A 21,993-nucleotide genomic window follows, 5' to 3' on the forward strand; every position below is an offset into this window, starting at 1 on the left:
AATGCCCTGAATAGTAACCAACAGTGAAAGGATGAAAATTCATTCTTGTTTCAAGAACAGTGCATTTTAAACTTTTCAGATACTGCCATTTTGTAGATCACATATCCTTAATCTGGGGTCCATGGATGGATTCTCTGAAATTGTATGTGTAGTTTTTGTCTAATATTTCTGGTGGAGGGGTTCACAGATTTTGTTTAAATATTTAAGAACCATTAATATGTATAAACAGAGAACTAGTTACATAGCAAAAATGTCTAGTATTAAGTCTGGATGTCAAGGGAATTTTGTGTTGACATAGTAAAAAACCTTAGCTAACGTTCATGTCTTTGCTTTTTTCAGGGACAGAGTATCTATGAAGAGATATGAATATGTAGCTTTACCTGAATAGCTGGGGAAGAGGGCCTTTAAGATGCTTAAATGTTGCTTAAGTTAGTTTTAGATTTTAAAATTAATTTTGCTCCTATTCTTAAATTCTAGTATATGACTCTCAACCCTTCTACTAAGAGGAAGAATACTGGATCCCCAGACAGGAAGCCCTCAAAGAAATCCAAGACAGACAACTCTTCTCTTAGTTCACCACTAAATCCTAAGTTATGGTGTCACGTACACTTGAAGAAGTCATTGAGTGGCTCGCCACTCAAAGTGAAGAACTCAAAGAATTCCAAATCTCCTGAAGAACATCTAGAAGAAATGATGAAGATGATGTCGCCCAATAAGCTGCACGCTAACTTTCACATTCCTAAAAAAGGCCCACCTGCCAAGAAACCAGGAAAGCACAGTGACAAGCCTTTGAAGGCAAAGGGCAGAAGCAAAGGCATCCTGAATGGACAGAAATCCACAGGGAATTCCAAATCGCCCAAAAAGGGACTGAAGACTCCTAAAACCAAAATGAAGCAGATGACTCTGTTGGATATGGCCAAAGGTACGCAGAAGATGACGCGAACCCCACGGAATTCTGGGAGTACACCTAGGTCCTCTAGTAAACCTCATAAACATCTGCCTCCTGCAGCCCTACACCTCATTGCCTACTACAAAGAAAATAAAGACAGGGAGGACAAGAGGAGCGCCCTGTCCTGTGTTATCTCCAAAACAGCTCGTCTTCTCTCTAGTGAAGATAGAGCTCGTCTCCCAGAAGAATTGCGAAGTCTTGTTCAAAAACGCTATGAACTTCTAGAGCACAAAAAGAGGTGGGCTTCTATGTCTGAAGAGCAACGGAAAGAATATTTGAAAAAGAAACGGGAGGAACTGAAAAAGAAGTTGAAGGAAAAAGCCAAAGAACGAAGAGAGAAAGAAATGCTTGAGAGATTAGAAAAACAGAAGCGGTATGAGGACCAAGAGTTAACTGGCAAAAACCTTCCACCATTCAGATTGGTGGATACCCCTGAAGGGCTGCCCAACACGCTGTTTGGGGATGTGGCCATGGTGGTGGAATTCTTGAGCTGTTATTCTGGGCTACTTTTACCAGATGCTCAGTATCCTATTACTGCTGTGTCCCTTATGGAAGCCTTGAGTGCAGATAAGGGTGGCTTTTTATACCTTAATAGGGTGTTGGTCATCCTCTTACAGACCCTACTACAAGATGAGATAGCAGAAGACTATGGTGAATTGGGAATGAAGCTGTCGGAAATCCCCTTGACTCTGCATTCTGTTTCAGAGCTGGTACGGCTCTGCTTGCGTAGATGTGATGTTCAGGAGGAAAGCGAGGGCTCAGACACAGATGACAATAAAGATTCAGCTGCATTTGAGGATAATGAGGTACGAGATGAGTTCCTAGAAAAGCTGGAGACCTCTGAATTTTTTGAGCTGACGTCAGAAGAGAAGTTACAGATCTTGACAGCATTGTGCCACCGGATCCTCATGACATACTCTGTGCAAGACCACATGGAGACCAGGCAGCAGATGTCTGCAGAGTTGTGGAAGGAGCGGCTTGCTGTGTTGAAGGAAGAAAATGATAAGAAGAGAGCAGAGAAACAGAAACGGAAAGAAATGGAAGCCAAAAATAAAGAAAATGGAAAAGTGGAGAATGGGTTAGGCAAAACTGATAGGAAAAAAGAAATTGTGAAGTTCGAGCCCCAAGTAGATACAGAAGCTGAAGACATGATTAGTGCTGTGAAGAGCAGAAGGTTGCTTGCCATTCAAGCTAAGAAGGAACGGGAAATCCAGGAAAGAGAAATGAAAGGTAAAATTTCATGCTGAGAGAAAAGGGGAAACTCTGTAGAAGATAGTAAAAGAAAGGAAATTATTGAGGTAATGGTAGGGTCTGTGTTTACTTATTTCTGTATGTAATAACCTGGCACCTATTGGTATGTATTTTACTTTTTATTCTATTGATAATTTCATATTTTAGCTGGAGTGTTCAGCCTGGCATTCTGATTAGTTAATAAGTTAGTGTGATGTTGGCATCTTTTCTGGGTTCAATAAAGGACCAAATCTACACGTAAGCATAGTGGAAACAACATAGGACTCGGGAGTTGACTGACCTGAGTTCAGATCCTAGCTCTGACTTAGCTGTACAATGTTTCTTTGGGCAAGTTACTTACCTGTGCCTCACTTTCCTCATATGCTTGATAAGATTGTTGTAAAATTGGTTGACAGGATATTTGAAGCCCCTAGCACAGTCACCAACTCAGATTGTTCTTTAAGTTGTCCTTTAAGTAATCTGTCCTTTAAGATTTAAGAACTTAAAAATTTTGGGCTTTGATGGCACCATCAAATCTGAACTTTTAAAAAGCAGCTTTATTAAGAAATAATCGACATGCAGTATAATTAGTTCACTTATTGTGTATGAGTTAGTGTTTTCAGTAGATTCACAGATAATATACAACCATTGCCACGGTCAATTTTGTAACATTTTTATCATCTCAGAAAGAAACCCACCCATGAACTGTCATTACCCATTCACTCATCCTCCCCAGCCCTGAGCAACCACCAGTCTACTTTGTCTCTACAGATTTGCTATTCTAGACGTTTTCTGTAAATGGAATTGTATAATAAATAGGTAGTCTTTTGTGACTTTCACTTAGCATAATGTTTTACATGCTACAACATGAATGAATCTTGATGCTAAGTGAAAGAAGCCAGTCACAAAATAGACCACCTCTATTTAGTTCCAAAACCTTTTTTTTTTTTTCCCCCCGAGAGGTTGGAGTGCAGTGGTGCAATCTTGACTCACTGCAACCTCCGCCTCCTGGGTTCAAGTGATTCTCCTGCCTCAGCTTCCCGAGTAGCTGGGATTGTAGGCACGCACCATCATGCCTGGTCAATTTTTGTGTTTAGAGACGGGGTTTCACCATGTTGGTCAGTCTGGTTTCGAAGTCCTGATCCACCTGCCTTAGCTTCCCAAAGTACTGGGATTACAGGTGTGAGCCACTGTGCCTGGCCAGCCACTGTGCCAGGCCAGCCACCGTACCGCGCCTGGCCCCAAAATATTTTTACAAGAAAACCCAAAAGTCACTCACTTCTCCCTTGTCCCCATCCCCCGGCAACCACCAGTCTGTTCTCTGTGTCTATGGATTTACCTATTCTGGATATTTCATGTAAATGCAGTCATGTAATATGCAGCCTTTTTATGGCTGGCTTTTTTCACTTAGCATGTTCTCCAGGTTCATCCATGTTGTAGCATGTGTTAGTACTTCATTCCCTTTTATGGCTGGATAATATTCCATTATTTGGATATACCACGTTTTGTTTCTCATTCATCACTTGATAAACATTTAGATTGTTTTCATCTTTTGCCTGTTATGAATAATGCTGCCATAAACATTGGTGTATGAGTTTTTGAGCAGTCATGTACTTTGATTTCTTTAGAGTTAATACCTGGAATGAGTTTGTTGGGTCATATGGTTATGCTTAACCATTTGAGAAACTGCCAGACTCTTTTCCAAAGTGGCTGCACAATTTTACATGCCTGTCAGCAGCGAATTAAAGGTTCTGACTTTTCTCCGTCCTCATCAATACTTGTTATTTTCTGACTTTTTGATGGTAGTCATCCTAGTGGGTGTGAAATGATATCTCATTGTGGTTTTGATTTGCATTTCTTTGATGGCTAATGATGTTGAACATCTTTTCATGTGTCTCCTGGCCACCTGTGTGTCTTTGGAGAAGTAGTAATTCAGATCATTTGCCCATTATTAAATTGAGTTGTTTGTTTATTATTGAGTTGTAAGAGCTCTTTATATATTCTAGATACAATTCTCTGTCAGATACCTGGTCTACAAATATTTTCATCTATTTTGTGTGTTGTTCTTTCACTTCTTTTTTTTGTTAATTTTTTTTGGGAGACGGAGTTTCACACTTTTTTGTGCCCACGCTGGAGTGCAGTGGTGTGATCTCGGCTCCCTGCAACCTCTGCCTCCTGGATTCAAGTGATTTTCTTGCCTCAGCCTCCCGAGTAGCTGGGATTACAGGTGTGCGCCACCACGCCTGGCTAATTTTGTATTTTTAGTAGAGATGGGGTTTCACCATGTTGACAAAGCTGGTCTCGAACTCCTGACCTCAACTAATCCGCCTGCCTCGACCTCCCAAAGTGCTGGGATTACAGCTGTGAGTCGCTGCGCCTGTCCTGTCCTTTAACTTTCTTAGTAGTATCATTTGAAGCACAAAAGGTTTTTAAATTTGATGAGGTTCATTTTATCTCTTTATTCTTTTGTTACTCATAGATTTGATATTAGATTTAAGTATCTGTTTCCAAACCTGGGGTCATGAAGATTTACTCTTGTTTTCTTCCAAATATCTTGTCGTTTTACATCTGAAATTTAGGTCTTTTATTTTCAGCTAATTTTTATAGTGTAAGGTAAAAGTTCAGCTTTATTTTTTTTTTTTTGCATGTGGCTCCCCAGTTGTCGCAGTGTCATTTTTTGAAATGGTAAACCTTTCCCCATTGAATGGCCTTGACAGACTTGTCAAAAATCATACGACTCTAGGATACGTTAGCTTATTTCTGGACTCTGAATTCTATTTCATTGATCTGTATGTCTGTCTTTATGTTAAAGCCACATTGTGCTGATGACTTTGTAGTAAGTTTTGGAATAGGGAAGTGTTGATCTTCCAGCTTGTTCTTTTTCAACATTTTCTTTTTTATTTTATTTTGAGACAAGGTCTCATTCTGTCACCCAGGCTGGAGTGCAGCAGTGTGATCTCAGCTCCCTGCAGCCTTGACCTCTTGGGCTCAAGTGATCCTCCCACTTCAGCCTCCCGAGCAGCTGGGACTACAGGCTTGTGTCACGCCTGGCTAATCTTTTTATTATTTGTGGAAGTTGGTATTGAACCCCTAAACGCAAGTGATCTTCCCGCTTCAGCCTCCTAAACTGCTGGGATTACAGGCCTGAGCCACCACACCCGGCTTGAATAGTTCTTTTATTAGAAAATGTGTATTCCTTTTAGAATAAATTTTAGTTTGCACTACTTAAGGCCATTGAAATATTTTTACATATAATGCATATTGTGCCTGAGTACACATATATAATGTGTACTTTCCATTTTATTTATTTGTTTGGATACAGAGCATTGCTCTTGCCCAGGCTGGAGTGCAGTGGTGCGATCTTGGCTCACTGCAACCTCTGCCTCCCAGGTTCAAGCCATTCCCGTGCCTCAGCCTCCTGAGTAGCTGGGATAACAAGACGTCCGCTACTATGCCCAGCTAATTTTTGTATTTTTAGTGGAGATGGGGATTCATCATGTTGGCTCAGCTGGTCTCAAACTCCGACCTCAAGTGAACCGCCTGCCTCAGCTTCCCAAATTGCTGGGATTAAAGGCGTGAGCCACTGCCCCTGCCCATTGTATTTACAATTTTAAAGACCTATGAAGATCCAGGCTCTGTGGCTCATGCCTGTAATCCTACACTTTGGGAGGCTGAGGCGGGTGGATCATGAGGTCAGGAATTTGAGACCAGCCTGGCCAACATACAAAAAATTAGCTGGGGGCGTGGTGGCTCACGCCTGTAATCCCAACACTTTGGGAGGCTGAGGCGGGTGGATCACAAGGTCAGGAGATCAAGACCATTCTGGCCAACATGGTGAAACCCTGTCTCTACTGAAAATACAAAAATTAGCCTGGCGTGGTGGTGCATGCCTGTAATCCCAGCTACTCAGGATGCTGAGGCAGGAGAGTTGCTTGAACCAGGGAGTCCAAGGTTGCAGTGAGCCAAGATTGCACCACCACTGCACTCCAGCCTGGGGGAGAGAGCAAGACTGTGTCTCAAAAAACAAAACAAAACAAAAAAAATTAGCTGGGCGTGGTGGTACATGCCTGTAATTCCAGCTACTCGGGAAGCTGAGGCAGGATAATCGCTTGAACCAGGGAGTCAGAGGTTGCAGTGAGCCGAGATCGCGCCATTGCACTCCAGGCTGGGTGACAGGGCGAGACTCCATCTCAAAACAAAACAAAACCTATCAAGAAAGTATAACTGCGGCCGGGCACAGTGGCTCACGCCTGTAATCCCAGCTACTCGGGAGGCTGAGGCAAGGAGTATTGCTTGAACCTGGGAGGTGGAGGTTGCGGTGAGGCAATATCACACCATTGCACTCCAGCCTGGGCAACACGAGAGAAACTCTGTCTCAAAAAAAGAGAAAAAAAAGTGTAACTGTACTCCAGATAAAGCAGAATGTAGGTTAAAACGTTCAGCCCTGTTTTATCAGAAACGTAATAATTTCTTACTGCATTTTTGGACTGCTTTGCTGTGTTTTATATTTACCTTAAGAGAAAGGAAAAGAAGATGATATTCTGTTATTTGTATAGAAACAAAGGACACGATATTAATATTTTACCAAGATCAGTATTTGGATTAGAGTTCAGGTCTTTGGATAACTAGTTCAGTGCTGTAACCTCTGAGTCAGAACTTGGGTCTTGCTTTGATGACTTGTCCTAAGTTGGTTTATGTTTCTTTGTTTGTAGTCTTGGGAGACTAAACTTTTCCTTCACTGTAATTGGGCCATCACTCACTCATTCTCTCTCTCTCTCTTTTTTATCATTTACCTTTGTACTATTTTTTACTATAAACATTGTTAAAAATATACAGTGTCATTTGGGCTAGAACACTGTTTATCAAAGGTAACAAATTCCGTGTTTTAAATGGAATTTATCTTAAGTTTTTAAAGTAACATCTTTAGACAGATGCATTTTCCAGATTCACATCTTATTGTAAATGTTATTGTCAATAAGACAATCAGGGTTAAAAATTCTTGGGGCTGAGTGTAATGGCTCACACCTCTAATCCCAGCACTGTGAGAAGCCGAGGCAGGAGGATTGCTTGAGCCCAGAAGTTTGAGACCAGTGTGGGCAAACATAGTAAGACCCTGTCTCTAAAAAAAAAATGAACAATTTTTAAAAATTGTGACAATGTATATAGCATTGCTGTGTACCCTATGGTGTCAGGGTTTGTGACAATTATGGAAAAACTTTCAAAATTAGTGGGCTGCTCTTGTTGTTGAGGGAAATTTCAAACCTAATTAATGAATAATCAGAAATAAAATTTTTATCATTAACAGTAACTTGCTGAATAATTAGAAAAATAGGTGTTCAGTGTAAAATAATTATTATTCACAAGTGCTCCCCTGCCGTTTTTCAGGGGTTTTTTTCTTGTCATCAGGGCTGTTAAGCCAAATTACTATCAGATTCCTCAGGACTGAAGTATGTTTTATTTTGAAATAGTTACTTTACTGGTTTTATTTATCATGATCTTTTTGAGGATCCTGTAGGGTGTACCTGTCAGAAGATGTTTCAGTTAGTCCCATTTATGGACTGTTAACTATTTCTTCAGGATTGTATAAAGTATATTAAGAAGTGATATTTTGGCTGGGTATGGTGGCTCACGCCTGTAATCCCAGCACTTTGGGAGGCTGAAACGGGTGATTCATTTGAGGTCAGGAGTTCGAGACGAGCCTGGACAACATGGGGAAACCCCGTCTCTACTAAAAATGCCAGAATTAGCTGGACGTGGTGGTGTGTGCCTGTAGTCCAGCTACATTCGGGAGGCTGAGGCTGGAGAATTGCTTGAACCTGGGAGGCAGAGGTTGCAGTGAGCCGAGATCGCGCCACTGCACTCCAGCCTGGGTGACAGAGCAAGACTCTGCCTCAAAACGAAAACAAAAAGAAGTGATATTTTGGAGAGAAAAGATTTTGCATTGAGTTAGGGATGAGATGTCAGCAAAATTCAAGGAGTATAGGAGGACTAGATGTTGCTGCCTCACATGTCATTTCTTACAACATTAGAATTAGGGAAAGCAAACTAAGATTTTATAAACAACTGCTGTACACTAGCCACTTTTTACTCCATATTTTATTTAATTTGTAAGAGTGGGATTTACTAGGAAAATATCTGATTGAGTCTTTTTAATAGTGAAACTGGAACGCCAAGCTGAAGAAGAACGAATACGGAAGCACAAAGCAGCTGCTGAGAAAGCTTTCCAGGAAGGGATTGCCAAGGCCAAACTAGTCATGCGCAGGACTCCTATTGGCACAGATCGAAACCATAATAGGTCAGTTCCTCAACCGAATTTTTGTTTTCTTTAGGACTATTTACATTGCTGTTAGTTACGAAAATTTCCTGAAGTACAAGAATAGGCAAGCTTCTCTCTTCAGTTTTCCATTTCTATTTGGAAACAGAATTGTTGATGATTATTGAATATTAACTGCCAAATGCTAGAGTTGCAAGTTAAGTAAGACATATTCTTGCCCTTGAAGATACCACAAGTAGGAAGCTTAGATGATGGTGATAGGTGAAATGTAATCCAAATACAAGTCTTTAAAAATGATAATAGGTTTTACATGCATACATTTTGTAAAACCTAAAGAAGGAGAAATAGTAGTAGTTACACAAATTGGGGCTGGGCGTGGTGGCTCATACCTGTAATCCTAACACTTTGGGATGCTGAGGCAAGAGGATTGCTTGAGGCCAGTAGTTCAAGACCAGCCTGGCCAACATAGCGAGACCCTATTTCCATTGAAAAAAGAAAGAAGTGGCCGGGCGTGGTGGCTCAAGCCTGTAATCCCAGCACTTTGGGAGGCTGAGGCGGGCGGATCACGAGGTCAGGACATTGAGACCATCCTGGCTTAACCCAGTGAAGCCGTGTCTCTACTAAGAAATATAAAAAACTAGCTGGCTGAGGCGGCGGGCACCTGTAGTCCCAGCTGCTCGGGAGGCTGAGGCAGGAGAATGGCGTAAACCCGGGAGGCGGAGCTTGCAGTGAGCTGAGATCAGGCCACTGTACTCTAGCCTGGGCGACAGAGCGAGACTGTCTCAAAAAAAAAAAAAAAAAGAAAGAAGTTACAAAAATCACAGACACTAAACTAGTCTCCAGTTTCAACATTTCTCATATACTTTGATTTACCTTGCAATTTTTATCTGTCTGGAGTTCTGAAGAGGAAGAATTCCGTAAACTGTGGTTTTGAATACTCAATGATACTCTGTAATTATCTTCTCCAGCAGTAAAATCATCCTGCAATCCTGATCTATTCATTGTCTTACTAATACTGGTTGTGATTTGTAGATACTGGCTCTTCTCAGATGAAGTTCCAGGATTATTCATTGAAAAAGGCTGGGTACATGATAGCATTGACTACCGATTCAACCATCACTGCAAAGACCACACAGTCTCTGCTGATGAGGATTACTGTCCCCGCAGTGAGTATATCTGTATATCTAAGAGTGAGTTCACCTTGCTCTAGTGGGCTCAACATTAAGGACTACCTTTCCTCTGTCATCTTTTCCATTTGCAGAATTTCTTTATTGTGGTCTTAGATCAATTTGAGTGACATGGGTAGGTGTGAAATGTGTAGAGAGAAGGAAAGAAACCCACATTTGATTACTACCTTTGTTCTAAGCATAGTGTGAGAAGATGAAGAGCTTGAATATTAGGATATTTGGGTATTAGATTTTATAGGAGCAGTTTTCAAACTTTGTCCCTTGGAAGCCTTTGTAGGTGCCTCAAGGGCTGAAACTGAGGTATGGGGACTAAGAAGGGCAGTGTTACATGTCCTCTTCTACTTTTTTTTTTTTTTTTTTTTTTTGGAGACGGAGTTTCACTCTTGCCGCCCAAGCTGGAGTGCAGTGGTGCGATCTCGGCTCACTGCAACCTCCGCCTCCTGGGTTCAAACAGTTCTACCTCAGCCTCCTAGGTAGCTGGGACTACAGGTGTCTGCCACCACATCTGGTTAATTTTTGTATTTTTAGTAGAAACAGGGTTTCGCCATGTTGGCCAACCTGGTCTCAAACTCCTGACCTCAGGTGATTCACCCACATCGGCCTCCCGAAGTGCTGGGATTACAAGTGTGAGCCACCGCACCTGACCCCCGTTTACTTTTAAAATTAATTTATTCAGTGTTTATGCTGAATCTATTTGTGAAGCAGTTTTTCATATGTTAGGGGTACAACAGCAAAGAAGACAGATGAGGTCTTAAATGCTAGGGGTATAGCTGCAAACAAGACAGATAAAGTCCTTACAATTCTTGTGAGGAGAAACATGGCAAATACCTAACGAAAAATGAGTGACTGAGAAGGGATCATGTAGGGACACTGGTAATATTCTTTCTCTTCATCTGGGTGCTGGGTATATGTGTTCAGTTTGTAAAAGAAATACACAGTGAATGGTTTTCTGAATATATATTCATCTTCTTTCTTAAAGTGTATGTATTGAGTATATTTCAAGAAAGAAATTAAACAAATTTTAATTAAAAAAATAAGATTCTTAGGTTAGCTCAGGTTTTCTCAACCCCAGTGTTACTGACATTTTGGGGTAGATGAATCTTTTTTTTTTCTCCCACCATGACACTGATGAGGAAGATAGTTTTTTGTACTGGGAGCTGTCCTGTGCATTCAGGAGCTTCCCTCTACCCACTGGGTGGTAGCAGTGAAAACCAAGTATGTCTCTAGATTCTGCCAGATGCCTATGGCAGCAGCGGTGCTCCCTGTCGAGAATCACTAGGTTAAATGATCCATAAACTTCCTTCAGCTCTCCTGTCTGTAACCTAATGAAAATTGCTTATGTGTTGGTGTCATGTGGGAGATAAAGAAAAAAAAAGAGTTGCTTCCTGAGTACTAGATTCTTGTGCTTCATTGATAAATCTTTATTTTTTAAAGTAACTTTTCATGTTAGAGAAATTCCTAACTCAAACTTGAAACTCACAAAATTGTTAAGTAAGAATACTACGAATTTACAAAAATAAACATTCCTTCAAATAAAACTTCAAATTTAAGATGTTTGTATGTTGAATTATATTGAGCATAGATTATGTCACTTGTTAGAACAATCTAGTTTTGGTAGACTGCATAAACACTCAGGTGAGGGCAGTTAGATTTGAGAGCAGTAACTGTGGAGCCTGGATGTTTAGATTTGGAAGAGATTTCAGTGGGATGAGGGAGTGTTACTTTATAATGTGTCCCCAAGACAAGGTTGGGGACCCAGACCCTTCACTTCTAGAGCATCCTGGTGGATGTTGTTTCACGTTTTCCAGTTCTAGAATGGCAGTTTCTATTTAAAATTACCCAGCTGAGGCTGGATGCAGTGGCTCATGCCTGTAATCCAGCACTTTGGGAGGCTGAGGCAGGTGGATCATTTGAGCTCAGAAGTTGAAGACCAGCCTGGCCAACGTGGCAAAACCCGTCTCTATAAAAAATACAAAAATTAGCTGAGTGCGGTGGCAGGCGCCTGTAATCCCAGCTACTTGGCAGGCTGAGGCAAGAGAATTGTTTTAAGCCCAGGAGGCAGGGGTTGCAGTGAGCCAGGATTGCACCACTGCACTCCAGCCTGGGTGACAGAGCAACATTCTGTCTCAAAAAAAAAAAAAAACCCCAACTGAAAAGACTAAACAAGGTTATGTGTTAGTGGCATTGCAGAGATGTTTCAGGTTAAAGCGGGGAGAATGGGAAAGAGAAGAGAAACAGTCATAGTATGCAGTAAGGCTTATTGTAAGGTAAGGCTTATTGTAAGCTAAGTATTGTGATGACTGGCCAAGAGTGGTAGCTCACACCTGTAATCCCAGCACTTGGGAGGCCAAGGTGGGCAGATCACCTGAGGTCAGGAGTTCGAGACTAACCTGGCCAACATGGTCAAACCCCATCTCTACTAAAAATGCAAAAATTAGCCAGGCGTGGTGGCGCGCGCCTATAATACCAGCCTTTTGGCAGTCTGAGGCAGGGAGAATCACCTGAACCCGGGAGGCGGAGGTTTCAGTGAGCCAAGATCACACCACTGCACTCCAGCCTGGGCGACAGAGCAAGACTCTGTCTCAAAAAAACAAAAAACAGATATTGTGGTGAGCTAAGATAGGCTTTGATAAATTGGCTCAAAATATATCTATGTTAAAGTCATGTATCAGTATATAGGAACTGATTTACAAAAAAGTTAGTTGTATTATTTGCCACTTGAAACCTCCAAGGGTAAGTCTATGGTATTTATGTATTCTCATTGCTTCTGCTTCACTACAGATGCCTTTGCTCTTAACATCGTGTAAAAGGAGTAAGTTCTTTATTTTGCTTTGATATAAAGATAGTCATTCTTCTTCATTCTAAGTTGCAGTACTCTTAAACTTTGGAACTGTGCAGCGATTCCACTTCAGAGAGCAAATATCTGAGATAACATGCTGTGTTTAAGATATGTAAGAGAAAGTAGCATCTATTATACATGAAGATATATTTGATATTTCACAGGAAGCATCTGTGTTGTTACAAACTGTTGAGTTTGCCACTGGGTACTGCTTAGGTTTGAAACTAGCAATTGGGTATTTACTATAGTCAACCTAATATCTCAATTTTTCTTAGGTAAGAAAGCAAACTTAGGTAAAAATGCAAACATGAACACACAACATGGACCAGCAACAGAAGTTGCTGTAGAGACAACCACACCTAAACAAGGACAGAACCTATGGTAATGTGAGCATTCATCTGGTTGCTCTTTCTTTTTCCTTTTAATTGTTGAGGAAGAAAGTATTTAGTATAGTGATGCCAGTGAGTTAATAATGCTCAGGATACTTTGTGTGACTTTGATATTTTGGATACCAAAACTTCTTGCATTAGCAGACCTGATTTTCGTTAAGAAGATACTTGTTTTTTAAGGGTTGGAATTTTGATTTTCCCCCCTTGTAATACAACTTTGTGTATTATGTGATATATCTTATATAGCAGTAAAAATGTAGCTTAAATTTGGTTGGGAATAGAAGTATTTAAGATTTTCCTTAACTTTTATTAATTAACAAATTGTGTGCATAGCCGTTAGTTTCCTTTGTGTGCAATTCTGCTTTTAGGCAGTGAGCTAGGTTTTAGAGGATCCATTCTATGACTTTAACTGTGATCATCTGTGGTTTAATGACATTTCATTTTTGAATTTTGGGTATAGGTTTACTCTCTAGAGGGAAAGGGACAAGTATACTAATTAACTTTATAAAATTTCATTTAATATTTTAATAGGAACCATATTGGCTCCGGTATCCTAGTACAGAGTTAACACTAGGCATCATGACAATAGTAAATTACTTAATCCTACTTCTAGATAGTAAACTGTGAACACATTTGGAATTCTGTTCTCCCAAGTCCCACTACCAACTCTAGATCCCTTGCTTAGTGTTTGATTTTGAATTTTTTTTTTTTTTTCAGAGTTATCAGGTCTGTTTTGCCCCTACAGGTTTTTATGTGATAGTCAAAAGGAGCTGGATGAGTTGTTAAACTGTCTTCACCCTCAGGGAATAAGGGAAAGTCAACTTAAAGAGAGACTAGAGAAGAGGTAAGAGGTTTTCATCTTACTCGTCACATCCTACTTCTCTTTAGTGTTGGATATAAATATCTGAGGGTTTTTTTTTATTATCCATTAAAGTTGTTAAAGTAAAATATTTTAAATGTGTCACCGTTTTGTGTTCATATTGCCTGATATTTTCTTGGCACATTATGCTTATTGGAAAAATATGCCTTTGGCCATCTATATGTAGAGTAGCAGGATTATGCACTAAAGAACATGTGCCAGCACCAAGCTGTGAGCCTCATGGTTGTTAGACAGCTTTGCAGATGCAGGCCCAGATGGGTGGGTGTCCGGAATTATTCTGTCAATATTCAGAAGAACCAAAAGGTGGAAACAATGGCAATGACTATCAATTGATGGAATGGATAAATAAAATTTGGTATATATCCAGGCCTTGTGTGGTGGCCCACACCTGTAATCCCGGCATTTTGAGAGGTGAAGGTAGGCCACTGTCTTGGCGTCCAGGAGTTTTGAGACCAGCCTGGGCAACATAGAGAAACTCTGTTTCTATAAAAAATACAAAAATTAGCTGGGTGTGGTGGTTTGTGTATGAAGTAGTCTTAGCTACTTGGGAGGCCGAGCTGAGTTGGTCACTTGAACCCAGGAGGCAGAGGTTGCACTGAGCCAAGGTCATGCCCTTGTACTCTGGCTTGGCCTGGGTGACAGAGCAAGACGCTATTCCAAACAAAATGAAACAAAAAATGCCCAAAATTTAGAATATTCAAATAATGGAATATTATTTAGCCACAAAAAGAAATGAAGTACTGTTCTGTGCTACAACATGGATGAACCTAGAAAACATGCTAAGTGAAATAAGTCAGACATCAAAGGCCATGTGGTGTATGATTTCATTCAAATGAAACATTTAGAATAGGCAAATCTATTTCAAACAGAAAGTGGATTAGTGGTTGCCAGAGGATAGGGGAAGGAGAGAGTGGGAGTGATGATTGCTAACAGGTAAGAGATTCCTGCTTGGGGTGATGAAAATGTTTTGGAATTACATAGTTGTGGTGGTTCTACAACAAAAACCACTGAAGTACATGCTTCAAGTTGGTGAATTTCATGCCATATGAATTAAAAAGAACCAAAAACCCTGTTCTGTCTACAAAGTAGCATCAACTCCATCTAAATTTGCGACTGCCATATTTGTTGTAGACATTTCTATCAAAGCCAGGATAAGATTTTGGCTTAATGCCACCTCTTATTTCTGACTCTGCTCAATTTCACGGTTGAGTTTAGGTTTGATGGAAGAGGGAAGGAAAATGTGATTCAGTACATACTCTACACCATTGCCAGACTTTTGCAAAGGAAAATAGGTACATAATATTGATGTTAGTCCACTGCTTAATGTGTAAATTAATTAAAATTGCATTCAGAATTGTGTTGTCTGAATACAGATGTGTCTAGGCAAATTAAGAAAGACAAAGGAGGGCCGGGCACAGTGGCTCACACCTGTAATCCCAGCACTTTGGAAGGCGGAGGCAGGCGGATCTACAAGGTCAGGAGTTTGAGATCAGCCTGGCCAACATGGCAAAACCCCGCCTCTACTAAAAATACAAAAACTAGCCGGGCGTGGTGATGGGCGCCTAGTAGTCCCAGCTACTAGGGAGACTGAGTCAGGAGAATCACTTGAACACGGGATATGGAGGTTGCAGTGAGCCAAGATCACACTACTGCACTCCAGCCTGGGCGACAGCGATACTCCATCTCAAAAAAAAAAAAAGGAACAAAGGAAAATGTCAGTGCACAGAGCCACAAAGGAATATAGTTCTATGATGTTCCTTGTCTTTGGGCAGCACATTTGATGCTGCGTGTGTTGAATTGAAAGGACCTGTTTTGTTCACTAAATATGAAGATTGATTCCTACCATTAAAAGCTTAGAAGTGGTTGGGTGTGGTGGTGCGCACCTGTAATCCCAGCAGTTTTGGAGGCCTAAGGGAGAGGATCACTTGAAATCAGGAGTTTGAGACCAGTGTGCACAACATAGCAAGCAAGACCCCATCCCTACAAAAAATAAAAAAAATTAGCCAAGTGTGGAGGCAATACCTTGTAATCCCAGCTGTAGGCTCAGGTCGGAGGACTGCATGAGTGCCTAAGTTTGAAGGTGCAGTGAGCTGTGATGGCACCTTTGCACTCCAGCCTGTGTGACAGAGCAAGACCTTGTCTCAGGGAAAAAAAAAAAAGAGAAAACACCAGGGAGAGGTGAAAGAGATCTAAGTAAGTTTTCTAGAAATAAAATGTTAAGTAATTGAAATTTAAAGAACATCTTCAAAAGGTTTCTTTCTTTCCCTTTTCTCTTGTCCCAAATCTTCTAGGTACCAGGACATTATTCACTCTATTCATCTAGCTCGGAAACCCAATTTGGGTCTAAAATCCTGTGATGGCAACCAGGAGCTTTTAAACTTTCTTCGTAGTGATCTCATTGAAGTTGCAACAAGGTTACAAAAAGGAGGACTTGGATATGTGGAAGAAACATCAGAATTTGAAGCCCGGGTAAGAATATAAGAAAATCCCCCTTGAATTACTCATGGAAACTCAATCTGAAGTTGTTCCCTGATGCTGTTCTTGACTTCTCTGCATGACCTTCCTGGAAATCAGATGTTTGGATTTGTCTTGGAAGACATATATGGAACCAAAAATACTTTATGTACATGTATTTTTTCCTTGTTATCTTTTGCTGGTATCCAGAAAAGCTTAATAATTGGCTTACAACCTTGATATGAAAAGAGCTTTGCTACTAAGGTGGATGAAAACTGATTGTAGAGGCTCTAGTCATACAGCATCATTTCACATCTTTCCCTTGCGATGCCTCTGCTTTCAGGTGTAAAACATGCTTGTGTATCCTGCACTTGCCCATTCTTCACACTCAGTAGCTCAGATTTCTATTTATGTTGGGCGTGACTCATGTTGTCCAGTGGGCTGTCATCACAGTCCTGTCCTTTAGTGCTCAGAGGGACCCTTCAGTGGGATGGGTGAAACTTCTCAAAAGATCCCATACACCATAGCAGGTAGGTTTAGGTGTCGAAGATTGGTGAATACTATGCAGCAATTACTATTGTAAACCATTTTTTTACTGATTTTAAATCAGTAAGTCCACATAATTCTAGGCATATTAATATTTGTGGGTCTTTTCAAATTCCTCATGCACTATGACATGTTTTGTCTTTTTTTTCTTTTTAAAGAGATGAGGTCCCTCTCTGTTACCTAGGCTGAAGTATGGTGGCACAGTCATTGCTCACTGCAACCTCAAATTCCTTTGCTTAAGTGATTCTACCATGTCAGGGTTCCAAGTAGTTGGGACTACAGGCACAAGCAACCCCTGCCTGGCTGATTTTTAGAATTTTTTTATAGAGACTGGGCATGGTGGCTCACACCCATAATCCCGGCACTTTGGGAGGCCAAGGCAGGAGGATTGCTTGAGCCCAGGAGTTCAAGACCAGCCTGGGCAACATAGCGAGACCCTGTTTCACACACACACAAATGGAAAATTTTATAGAGACAGAATCTCACTATGTTGCCCTGGCTGATCTCAAACTCCTGGCTTCATGAGATCCTCCTATCTCAGTCTCTCAAAGGGTTAGGATTATAGGTGTGAGCCACCTCACCCAGCCAATGTGTATGCTCTTATGGTTTTGTGATTTTTATGAACACGTTCATTTGCATCCCCCCATGCCATTTTTCCTAATTTATAAGTACTTTGCAACTCTTCTAGCCCGTTTTTTTTTGTTTTTTTTTTTTTGCTGTTAGAATAAGCAAATAATATGTGTGTCTTGCATATGCACATTTTTTCTTTTTAATTAATCTTGTGGTGAATTCTTGGTACATTTCCTGGGAAAAAAGATTGAAACATCTTTATGTTTCTTAATGATTTTTTTAAAAAGAATTATTGAACCCAAAGGATCTTGCAGGTTTCAGATGTTACACGTTTACTTTTTGTGTAGCAAATGTTCATTAATTGCCTACTTTGTGCCAAATTCAGGCCTGTATCTTGCTGACATTGGGGTATCATTTTTCTTTGTGACTATTAAACTGTTATCTTCTAATTGGCATGTGTTGTGTGATTGATAGTGTTTAAGGACATTTTTTATTTCTTTTCTTTTTATTTTTAAATTAATTGATCTTTTAAGAGATAGGTCTTGTTTGTCCGGATGTGGTGGCTCACATCTGTAATCCCAGCACTTTGGGAGGCTGAGGTAGGCAGATCACCTGAGGTTGGGAGTTTGAGACCAGCCTGACCAGCATAGAGAAACCTCGTCTCTACTAAAAATACAAGAATTAGGTGGATGTGGTGGCACATGCCTGTAATCCCAGCTACTTGGGAGGCTAAGGCAGAAGAATTGCTTGAACCCGGGAGGTGGAGGTTGCAGTAAGCCAAGATTGTGCCATTGTACTCCAGCCTGAACGACAAGAGCAAAACTCTGTCTCAAAAAAAAGAGATGGGTCTTGTTATTCTTACCCAGTCTGAAGTGCAGTGGCTATTCACAGATCATAGCTGACAGCAGCCTCAAACTCCTTCCTCAGTCTCCCGAGTAGCTGGGACTACAGGCGTATGCCACCACCACACCTGGTTGGGCACATGATTTTGATGAAGTGGCTAAACTTCTGTTTCCTCATCTATCGGGTAGATGTGAGGCTTAAAAAGAGATCAGTGAAGCAGGAGGATCGCTTGAGGCCAGGAGTTTGAGACCAGCCTGCGCAAGAATTTTGAAAAATTAGCCAGGTGTGATACCATGTACCTGGGATCCCAGCTAATGGGGAGGCTGAGGCAAGAGGATCACCTGAGCCCAGGAGTTCAAGGCTGCACTGAGTTGTGATTGCTGCACTTCTGCCTTGGTGACCCAGTGAGACCTGTCTCTTTAAAAAGAAAAAAAAGGAGATCAAGTTTGTAAAACACACTACCTTACATGTAGTTAGTTACATGCTGGAAGCAAGTTACAAATCTGAAAAAAATTTTTTTAAAAATTATTAAGTTGGAAAGTCAGCAAATTTTTATTTTACTTTCTCAGTGTGTCTTTGCCTTAAGATTATAGTTTAAACATAGCAGACACTCAGTCATTATTGAATGAATCAACTATGTAACTCATTTGGTGGATCCCTTAGCTGGGAAAAGGGAAGTAGTTAAGTACTTTTTTTTTTTTTCTGAGACGGAATCTCGCTGTGTCACGCAGGCTGGAGTACAGTGGCACGATCTCGGCTCACTGCAACCTCCGCCTCCAGGGTTCAAGTGATTCTCCTGTCTCAGCTTCCCAAGTAACTGGGATTACAGGCACATGCCACCACACCTGGCTAATTTTTCTATTTTTAGTAGAGATGGGGTTTTGCCATGTTGGCCAAAGTGGTTTCGAACTCCTGACTTCAGGTGATCCGCCCGTCTTGGCCCCACAAAATGCTGGGATTACAAATGTGAGCCACCGCGCCCGACCAGTCAGCTACTTTAAAATGCATAAGCCATGCAGCGAACTGAGGAGCACAGTTAAATTAATGGTATGTGGGTCTTGATTTTGTTAAATGAATGTTATGTGGCATTTGAGTCTACATTTATTTGAATTTGAGGATGGATTCCTTTCATCTTCCTCTTGGCCTTCTCTCAGTCTGGTTTTAAAATCCTTTCCTATAGGTCATTTCATTAGAGAAATTGAAGGATTTTGGCGAGTGTGTGATTGCCCTTCAGGCCAGTGTCATAAAGAAATTTCTCCAAGGCTTCATGGCTCCCAAGCAAAAGAGAAGAAAACTCCAAAGCGAAGATTCAGCAAAAACTGAGGAAGTGGATGAAGAGAAGAAAATGGTAGAGGAAGCAAAGGTATTTTGTTGTTTGAAGTTGTAGTTTGTGATTGTGTAGGTGAGTGTGATTTGGTCTTAAAATAATCTAACCCTATGCATTTTAGCTACTGTAGGCACTGTGCCCTGAGTGAGTGTTCCTTTTTTTTTTAATCACTTTCTGCCCCTTCTTGTGGTTTTCACACTGGCCTGTGGAGTGCAGCCCTGCTTCTTGGTCATTGGGTGGTGGTCACAGTGGATGTGGCCTTCCCACCTTTAACCAGAGTTTGCTTTCTTTTTTTAAAAGGTGGTGGTGGTGACTTTTTTTTTTTTTTTTTGAGACGGAGTCTTGCTCTGCCGCCCAGGCTGGAGTGCAGTGGCCGGATCTCAGCTCACTGCAAGCTCCGCCTCCCGGGTTCCCGCCATTCTCCTGTCTCAGCCTCCCGAGTAGCTGGGACTACAGGCGCCGCCACCTCGCCCGGCTGGTGTTTTGTATTTTTTTAGTAGAGATGGGGTTTCACTGTGTTAGCCAGGATGGTCTCGATCTCCTGACCTCGTGATCCGCCCGTCTCGGCCTCCCAAAGTGCTGGGATTACAGGCTTGAGCCACCGCGCCCGGCGGTGGTGGTGACTTTTAAACGCGTTAAAAATTTGTTTATTTAATTTTGAGAGACAGGGTTTTTGCTCTTGTGCAAACTGGTATGCAGTGATTTGATTATAACTCACTGTAACCTTAAACTTCAGGCTTTAAGCTATCCTCCCACCTTAGCCTCTCAAAGTTCGATTATAAGCATGAGCCACTGTGCCCAGCCATGCTTGCTCTAGATATTTTTTAAATCATGGTTAAAAGTATGCATAACATACAAATTTACTTTTTTTTTTTTTTTTTTTTTTTTGAGAAAGAGTCCCACTCTATTGCCTAGGCTGGAGTGTAGTGGCATAATCTCAGCTCATTGCAACCTCTACCTCCCAGGTTCAAGCAATTCCCCTGCCTCAGCCTCCCAAGTAGCTGGGATTACAGGTGCATGCCACCATGCCTGGCTGATTTTTGAATTTTTTGTAGAGAGAGGATTTCACCATGTTGGCCAGGCTGGTCTCGAACTCCTAACTTTAGGTGATCCGCCCACCTCAGCCTCCAAAAGTGCTGGGATTACAGGTGTGAACCACCATGTCCAGCCGAAATTTACCATTTTTATGTGTACGATTCTGTGGCATTAAGTATATTCACGTTGTTTTGCAACCATCACCACCATCAGTCTTCAGAACTTTTTCATACACTTCTGACACCAAATATGTGGGGTTTTTACCACCCTAAGCAACTCTCCAGTTCTCTGCTGCACCAACTACTCTTAAAATTCAGTTTAATTCTGACTGTATCTACTGGTAGTTTGTGTCAGATCCTGCAAGTTAAAGTGCTCAGTCCCACAAGACTGTTCTCACTTCAGATGCCAGTTGCAAGTCCCACGTTGCCACCTGTACCATCTATACATTTAGGATTCTCACGGCCCTCTCCTTAAGTCTGATAATTTGCTAGAATACCTGACAGAACCCAGGAAAGCATTTTACTTAGGTTAACCGGGTCATTTTGAAGGATTCTACTCAGGAATAGCCAGATGGAAGAGATGCATGGAACAAGGAAGGTGGCGGAGCAGGGGTACGTGGGACTTTCATGTGTTCCTTCCTCCCAGCTTCCGAGTGTGTTACCTGAAGCCGATCAAATCTTGTCCCATTATCGTTGTAGAGCTTAATCTCCTAAGTCTCCCCTTCCTCCTACCTTTCAGGAACTTGTGGGTAGGGCTGAACATTCCAGCCTTCTAATCATCTGGTCTTTCTGGTGACCAGCCTCATAACTAGAGGTCTCACCGAAAGCCTCATTAGCATAAATTTAGGTGTGGTCCAAAGGGGCTTCTCTGAATAACGAAAGACACTCCTATTAAGGTTTTAGTCTGCGGAGAAAGACCAAATATATTTACTATATCATGTCTGTGTACCACATTTTGTTGATCCACTCACTTGGGTTGCTTCTGTCTTTGGCTATTGTGAATAATGTTGCTGTGAACATGGGTGTACAAATGAGTCCGAGCAGGGCACAGTGGCTCACGCCTGTAATTTCAGCACTTTGGGAGGCCGAGGTGGGCGGATCACCTGAGGTCAGGAGTTTGAGACCAGCCTGGCCAACATAGTGAAACCCCGTCTCTACTAAAAATACAAAAATTAGCAGGGCATGATGGCGCACACCTGTATTCCCAGCTATTAGGGAGGCTGAGGCAGGAGAATCGCTTGAACTCAGGAGGCTGAGGCTACAGTGAGCAGAGATGGAGCCACTCATTCCAGCCTGGGTGACAGAGCGAAACTCCATCTCAAAAATAAAAGAAAAAAAAGAAAACCACAAAAACAAATATTTGAGTACCTGCTTGTAATTTTTTTTTAAATGTATACCCAGTAGTGGGATTGCTGGATCATATGGTAATTCAATGTTTAACTTTTTTGAGTAACCACTATACGCTTTCCTA

The 21,993-nt window shown here is 41.4% G+C and overlaps 1 protein-coding gene across 3 annotated transcripts in view; it reads left to right on the forward strand.

Moving 5' to 3' along the window:
• The window catches only part of BAZ1B (bromodomain adjacent to zinc finger domain 1B), an 81,767-nt gene that overhangs the window by 42,290 nt on the left and 17,484 nt on the right, over positions 1–21,993 (forward strand). For all 3 annotated transcript variants that reach the window (XM_008018350.3, XM_073012687.1, XM_008018351.3), the window contains 7 exons: positions 478–2,179; positions 8,336–8,474; positions 9,486–9,619; positions 12,755–12,860; positions 13,614–13,712; positions 16,040–16,217; positions 19,342–19,524. In XM_008018350.3, coding sequence (XP_008016541.3) covers positions 478–2,179; positions 8,336–8,474; positions 9,486–9,619; positions 12,755–12,860; positions 13,614–13,712; positions 16,040–16,217; positions 19,342–19,524 — 2,541 coding nt within the window. The remainder of the gene's footprint in view (positions 1–477; positions 2,180–8,335; positions 8,475–9,485; positions 9,620–12,754; positions 12,861–13,613; positions 13,713–16,039; positions 16,218–19,341; positions 19,525–21,993) is intronic.

This window comes from Chlorocebus sabaeus, chromosome 28 (genome assembly GCF_047675955.1).
Source record: "Chlorocebus sabaeus isolate Y175 chromosome 28, mChlSab1.0.hap1, whole genome shotgun sequence".
Taxonomy (NCBI): domain Eukaryota; kingdom Metazoa; phylum Chordata; class Mammalia; order Primates; family Cercopithecidae; genus Chlorocebus; species Chlorocebus sabaeus.